Source organism: Palaemon carinicauda, chromosome 44, assembly GCF_036898095.1.
Source record: "Palaemon carinicauda isolate YSFRI2023 chromosome 44, ASM3689809v2, whole genome shotgun sequence".
Lineage (NCBI taxonomy): Eukaryota > Metazoa > Arthropoda > Malacostraca > Decapoda > Palaemonidae > Palaemon > Palaemon carinicauda.
This window is the reverse complement of record NC_090768.1, coordinates 10,592,847-10,600,346: the sequence shown is the minus strand read 5'-3', so window position 1 is coordinate 10,600,346 and position 7,500 is coordinate 10,592,847. Positions and strand designations below refer to the sequence as shown.

General features: G+C 35.6%; 1 protein-coding gene across 1 annotated transcript in view; it reads right to left on the bottom strand.

Moving 5' to 3' along the window:
• The window catches only part of LOC137634215 (uncharacterized), an 8,121-nt gene that overhangs the window by 223 nt on the left and 398 nt on the right, over nucleotides 1–7,500 (bottom strand). The window contains exons 2-3 of the mRNA XM_068366486.1: nucleotides 6,131–6,408; nucleotides 1–50 (exon numbers count right to left, since the gene is read on the bottom strand). The exon at nucleotides 1–50 is cut by the window's left edge and continues 223 nt beyond it. Coding sequence (XP_068222587.1) covers nucleotides 1–50; nucleotides 6,131–6,408 — 328 coding nt within the window. The remainder of the gene's footprint in view (nucleotides 51–6,130; nucleotides 6,409–7,500) is intronic.

The window sequence follows — 7,500 nt, the reverse complement described above, 5'->3', positions numbered from 1 at the left end:
AAAAGAGAATGAACTCCAGCAGAGGACCTTCTACGTAGGGCACTCAGATCCTGCAGATTACACATATTAAATGTACAATGTAGAATTAACATTACAATAATAAATTCTAATAATATAATCTATCATTTCTATACTCATTATGCATTCATAAGAATTCCTTCTTGAAGCTGTTTAAATACCGATGTCTACCCTCAAATCTAAAAAAAATCCCATTTTCTTTTATTGTTAGTATTTCTCCTCTAGTAGAGAACTGAGATTATATGGGGTGTACTGCAAAAAAGAGCACATGACATGTGTATCCTATCTCAATGTTGCTTCAGTTTCAAAGTTCAAACGTTTTCAACAGCCTCTTAACTTTCCGATGTTCATACTGCCAATTGCCACACAAGGATGCAGGTGGATTAGTGAAGTAAAAAGGTGAGAAATCTAACACCATAGACTAAAAATCTACACCAATCCCCTAAGACTCACCTTAATTAAAACAAGTTTGGGCTGTAAGCTAGTTTGTCTCACATATCAACTTCTGAATCGAAATAAAGAAGAATTTTAATAATAGATAATACCAATGATGGGCTAAATGCAAAATCAGTAGAAAGGAATGAAATAACCAGGAATTTCTACAAATTTATACTTTTCTATACTCATCATTATACCATATACGGTGTCTATAGTATCTCACACCAAGCATTTCTTATTGAAAAATTTAATACTGTAACTTCAAACAAATATAATCAATTCAAATAAAAGAAAAACTACTATACTACATCTTCAAGCTACCACTGCAATCAATGCCTTGTAATCCTTACAAGAAAATCAGGCTTCTCTTAAGTAATGCTTGGCGAAAACTGATGTGGTACGCCACTGAGCTGCTGCCAAACTATTTTCAAATAGATAATCCTAAAAAAAATAAGAGTAGCTGCACATCTAATATCATGAACCCAAACCTTCAAGTTCTTCATCTGGTATGAATCCAATCAGGAATAACATAGCATTGACCTGAATCTACTACTCTGCAAGCTTTTGCCATAGCCCTTAATAAACGGATTTTGAGCAAAGCGAAAAATCTATTTTTGGGTGATATCGCCATGTCGTCCTGATGGAAGGTTCCTTTAGATAGCTTTCTAAGGGATATTTGGCTACAGTGATACTCCCAGGGAACTGACCACAGGTCTCCAGAATTCTAACTCCTGGCACGAGTATCCTTAATATAACTTTTAAGGATATCGCACAATATCAGGGGACGTATTTCTTGATACGACACATAGCAATCTTCACCCCGAATAGAGTTTTTACCTTGAGCGGGAAGAGTGGCGAGTTTGAAGGGGAGCCGACATCAAGGTTACCCGGTGGATCCCCTTCTCTTGATGCATTAAAGTATATTGAGATCATACAATTGGATGTATTTTTTGTTTCCTACTTAGCTAATCTGCAAATACATTCATCTTTCCTGGAATAAACTGGGGTAAAGTTATTCCTCTTGGATCTGCCCATGATAAGAGTACCTCTGCTATTTGGGACAAGGACTTTGACCTGGTTACACCTTGCTTCTGAAATCAAGCCATTGTCTGAAAACACTGCCCCACACCCAGACTCCAGAGCACAATGGACCTTGAGTACAGCCTAGATTTCCAGCCAATTTATATGTAGAGCCAATTTCTTCTCTGGCCACCTGCCCAAGAGATGAAGATAATCCATGGTTGCACCTCACCCTTCCTGTGAAGCATTTGTGAATAGAGATATGTTCAGAATCTTTACTTCCAAAGATGCTCCCTGACCAAGATGACAAGGGTCGTTCCACCACTTCACTAACTGTAGCTGGTTCTTCACTGTTGGTATGCAAATTGTGTCTAGATCAGAATTCTCTGAATATGATCATGAAGGTTGTTTAACTGGCCTTGATTTTAATGCTGCCTTTTACTGTGTTAGTCATAAGGCCCTTGTTTTCAAACTTAAATTTAAGTGAGTTGGTGGGTCTTTTCTTATCATACTTATTGAATTTTTAAGTAATAAATTGCAAAGAGTAGTCGTACAGGGGCACCACGGGTACTATAGGGAGGTAATATCTGGTGTTGCACAGGGTAGTGCTTTTGGCTTATCAATTTTCATATATATGCATATGTTGTTTAGCCTAGATAACATGCTTGTTGCCAATAAGTTGATGCTACTCTCTTTGCATCATTTCCATCTCCTGAATACAGACCTGTGGTTGCTGAATCCCTCAATAGAGACCGATCTAGAATTAGTGAATGGTACAAATTATGGGATATAAATTTAAACCATAAACTCGAAGTATGATTATAAGTAGTTCAAAGATAGGGGCTGACTGTCTCTCTAACTAAATACCACTCATTTATATTTCTAGGTGTGATTCTTTATTGCAAATTTACTTTTGGAAGTATTAAATTTTTTGTGACTAATATATCCTGACGATAAGTTTAATTTTACCACGTTTTGAGTATTATTCTCCTGTCTGGACTTCAGCTGCTGACTCTCATCTTCATTTGTTAGACAAAAACTTGTCATTCATCAATTACCTTATGCCTGATCTGGATATTAATCTCTTGAATTGTCATCCAGTTAATTCTTTGGGCATAAAGAAGGTTCTCGGGTCTCTAGGTACAATGATTCGCCGTTATAAATGGGCTTCTATAAGATACTTAGACTCAATTTTGAGCTATGACGTATGGTTCATTTATACAACGAAACTACTTGCCAACTCAAAGATCAACCAACGCAGCAGAGTAGTGTGTTACACATTACTTTAGCATTGGTTTGCCATCTTTGTTTAGGATACAAATTTTGGATTTCGGTGCTGCTCTCTTTTGAATAGTGTTGTGCCTTTTTTGCTGTGCATCCTGTCTGGAAAGCATAAGGGAGACTTCAGATGGCAGTGTGCAGGCAACTACTGGAATATAGGTAAATAACTGTTGTATGTATTATTTTCTTTATACTTGTACTGTATAAGTATAGGTATAGTACTGTGTAGGGTACACATATTTACATGTATATGGTACAGTAATTTATAAATGATAAGGGAATGTTTTTTTTTTAATATATTATACATATACATTATGTATGTATAATTGTAAGCAAGTATGTATATATGTACGTACTGTATATTATGTATAGTATATAAAACTAACAACGAAAATCTACTTCTGACGCAGTGTAGGAGTAGATGCCGTTGTAATCCGAGGACCTAACTTGCACACGATTTTTCATAATTCTAACTATTCTTTACATTCAGATCTGCCAAGGGTGTATTACCCAGTAGGTGGTAGTACAGTACTAGATATGCAGATAATTCTAACAGTCTTGCATTCTCCATCATAAGGATCAATACTACACAGTATACTTGAAGTTTTATTCCAACTATGACCAGATTGCGGAATGATCTTCGTAATTTGGTAGATGTAGAAAAACTTCAAAAGTTGAAACTTGCTGTAAATACTTTTCTGTTGATCAAGTTGACAATCCACATTTCATAGTTTATACAGTATATGACTAATCTACTTAATGTTATTACTGATTTTATGTTTTAATTTTTCATTATTTCTCATATACTTTGTTAGCTGTATTTATTTCATTTCCACATTGGGCTGCTTTCTGTTTTGCAGTCCTTGGGCTTATATCATTTGATTTTTCAAGTAGGGTTGTAGCTTAGTTAGTAAAAATAATATTAATAATGGCAATTGAGATTAACTGGAAATCCGCAATCTTCAACCAACTCATCGAAACTAACTTCAAGAGATGACATAGTTCCTAGTAGTCTTAACTGCTTATAAACTGTCAGTACTTTTTTCTCCATAAATTTCTCCAGAAAATGCTGGAGACTGAATTCTCTTTTCAGATGGAAAAGCCCTCCAAAAAGCACTGTTGCTATTACCATGCCCAAATATGAAATCCATTAAGTAGGATTTAGAAGAGACTTCTCCACTCAAACAAAAATGCCCAAACATTCTCAATAACCTGAGCAACCATACCTGATAAAGTTGAATCTTTCCCAAGGATGTGTTCAAAATTAAACGGTCGCCTAGATATAACAGAACTTCGATGCCCTACAATCAGATTCACTCTAAGATAGTACAAAACACATGCAATCAAATTAATATATTCTCGTGCCATCCACAAACCGAAGGAGTTTCTTCCATTTTGGTTGAATCCGAATGTAAAAGCAAGAATCTGTTAAATCTATAGAAAAAAAAAATTAAATCTCCTTTCCTTACTGTCCCCAGGATTGTAGACATGAGTTCTCATAAAAATCTTGGTGAGAAATATATACCTGTTTAAAATCTGAACCTCTAGAACTCGTTTCCAACCCTCCAATACATTGGGCACTAGGAACAATCTGTTGTAAAACCCTGGCAAAGGATCCAAGACTTCCTCTATTGAAATTTAATCATTTCTATCCTTAAAATAAGAACTTCGGCCAAACTGTTTAGAGGATAGAGGAATTCACTATCCCTCTCTTACTGCTGTAAGGATAGAACCTATGATTTGGGTAAAAGTTTTCCCAAACCTGATAAAAAGGGGAAAAACTTTCCCCCTACAGGTATGCCTTGGAAAGGACCTCAATGAGTTCTCCTACAAGATCTTGGAGTCATGTTAGCACTTCTGCCGGACCTTCTGTTAGATTGAAATAATCTCTGTCTGTCTCATTCACATCCATATCAGGTTCAACTTCTCTATCCTACTCTATGGAAGCATCTGAATTCACGACTTTAGGATTGCCGTGTTTACTATTGATGGTAACCTTAGTACCGTGTTTCGGTTGTTGAAACATTCTCGCCTTCATTAACACAGCAAAGAAAAATTTGAGATGTGCTACCCTAGGATGAATCCTACTACCATCCACATGATGCAACCTATTTACAGCTCCAACAAAAAGTTTTAGACATTTAAAACTTTCCAACTCACTTACTTATTTTTTGAAGTTTTTATAGTTTATATATGAAAGATTTATTTCAATTATTCATTACTTGTAGTTTATGTATTTTCTCATTTCCTTTTCCTCACTGGACTATTTCCTTCCTGGAGCCCTTGAGCTTATAGCATCTTGGTTTTCCAACTAGGGTTGTAGCTTAGCAAGTAATATTAATAGTAATAATAGTAAGCTGTGCACCATCAAATCCCTTTTTGACTAATACACTAGAACTTCTAGGCAAACCTAAAGTTAACGTAGTGTTCGAAACAGGATAGGTTACACTAAAATCACTGCCTTTTCCCAAAAGGCATTCTAGCCTTTACTTGCCTGAACATAGCAAAGTGAGTAAACAACTTATGAGGCTCACTACTACCAACCCCACTTGCACAGCAATAGCCTGAGTGGCATAATTACCATCCCCACAGTACACTGTACTCCACTAGCTTAGTCTTCTCTGGATTTTTCCATGAACAAATTTACTTTTCTTTCATGTTCAGAGTCATTTGGGTGCAAATGCTCCACCACAAGCTGAAAGTATTGCTTCACAAGATGGCTAAAAATTAATTCTGTTGGTCACAACAAAAGTTTAAATCACTCAGCTTTCCTCAACATGTCATTAAAAAGAGAATACAGATTTTTCTCAGCCAGCAATAAATCCCTTTAACAATTTTCACAAGAATACATAGCAAATATATAGCTAAATAACCTCTTAAAACACAAAAAAACTATTCTAATTCACAGCTAGAGCAGATATCTGTATCACCCCAAGATGACGAGAAGACTAGATCATTGCGGGGATATGACACCCAAGCACCCTCCTTACCATACACTGCCATATAATCTCAATACTCCATTAAAGGAGCAATTATATGACAGTGAAAGAAAATGGGCCATCTTTAGTTTTTATGTTAAATGTCAGCAATTAACCAGCTTTGAGGAGGAAGCAATATGGATGCCAAGGGAGTTCCATAAGAAATGAAAGTTGCTCAAAAGATTTACAACAAGAAAATATGAATACCTGAAATTGAAAATGCAATAATCTGGAGAGTTCAAACATCACAGAATCAATGTTCTAAGTATAATATGCTTCCTCGTACTTGATTTGCAATACTGTATAATAGTTCAATTTTCAGTATCATTAAACCATGTATTGCCTATAACAATTTCTATATACAGTACAGTACAGTATAATACATTCTATCATACCTGATTGAGCATTGGACCAGGAAGAGGTGGGATAGTTATTTCATTCAAGGAATTATCTTGCAAGACTTCATTCGGTAACTCTTGTCTCAGTCCAAAATCACTGTTTTTCAAAGATGACCGTCTAGAATCTGAATAATCTTTAACAGATTCCCTCCTTGCTCCTGATAAATTATCCTTCGTGGACCCACGTCTTGATCCTGCTGATGAACTGCTACTTTTACGCTTTCCAAAGATGTCTCGGATGTTTGAATATAGCTGATCTTTAATGCCAATGCCACCTAAAGTAGGAAAATTCAGAATATGGAAAAAAGAGAGATCACATTACAGATGAATATAATGTAACTCTTTTGAAACCATCTTCAATGTTAATAAAATCCTCCCTACTATTACTTATAATGACATTGATATTAATGGATTTTTTATTTACAATCTATTTTCATTTTATACCGAGCTGTATCATAATGCTGCTATTTTCTGAACATTTTGCTATGGAATGAAAATTTTGAAAAATATCCCCAAAGTTTTGTAATAGACCTAACTTCTTACACATTCACTTAATACTTACCTATTAGTTATACAATTCTCCCAAATAAGAAAAGAATAACCTCAATGAGGTATTCTTACTAAGAACTAAAATTATCAAACAAATCCCTTCATTCCAAATGGCAAAAATTTTAAATATTTACATGAAAACACTTCTAACTGATCAAGTAAAATATTTTCCCTCCCTTGTCACTTCAAATTTTGCCCCCATGCTTAAGATGGCATCAACATAGCACCAACTTTGTACTTAATGAGTTCCCAGTGAACTGATATACGGGATGTTCTTGATTTTTCAGCAGGGGGGCGGCTGCTATGGTGCTGAAACCCTGACCTTGTGGTTCCTAATGTTATGTCTACGAGACTTATGACCATCTTCTGTGTTTACACTATCACTCCTAACTCCTGCTCCTCAGCCATACAGTTCCTGGAGATGTAAAAGTTGGGAAGCTCAGCAAGAAAGACCAAAAGGAATAGATGAAATATGAAAGGCAAACACCATTGTGACTGGGGCCAAATAGATGCTAAGAAAAACCTTTAATACCATCTACATGGTACAACACAAGACACTCAGCAAGTGGTATTTCCTGTAAAATAAAAATAGTAAATCCTTAAAGCTAACTCCAAAGCATCAAGGTTAAGAAGCTGTAAAAATGTTTCTGTAGCATTTATTGACTATGTACAATCATACAAAAATATACTCCCAAAATGCAGTGACGTTATATCACCTGTACAATTAACTAAGGGAGACAAACATATGGGAGGGATGTAGTTCTTAGTTTTTCTCAATAAGCTAAACACAGCTGATGGCTAAAACATAAGACAAACTT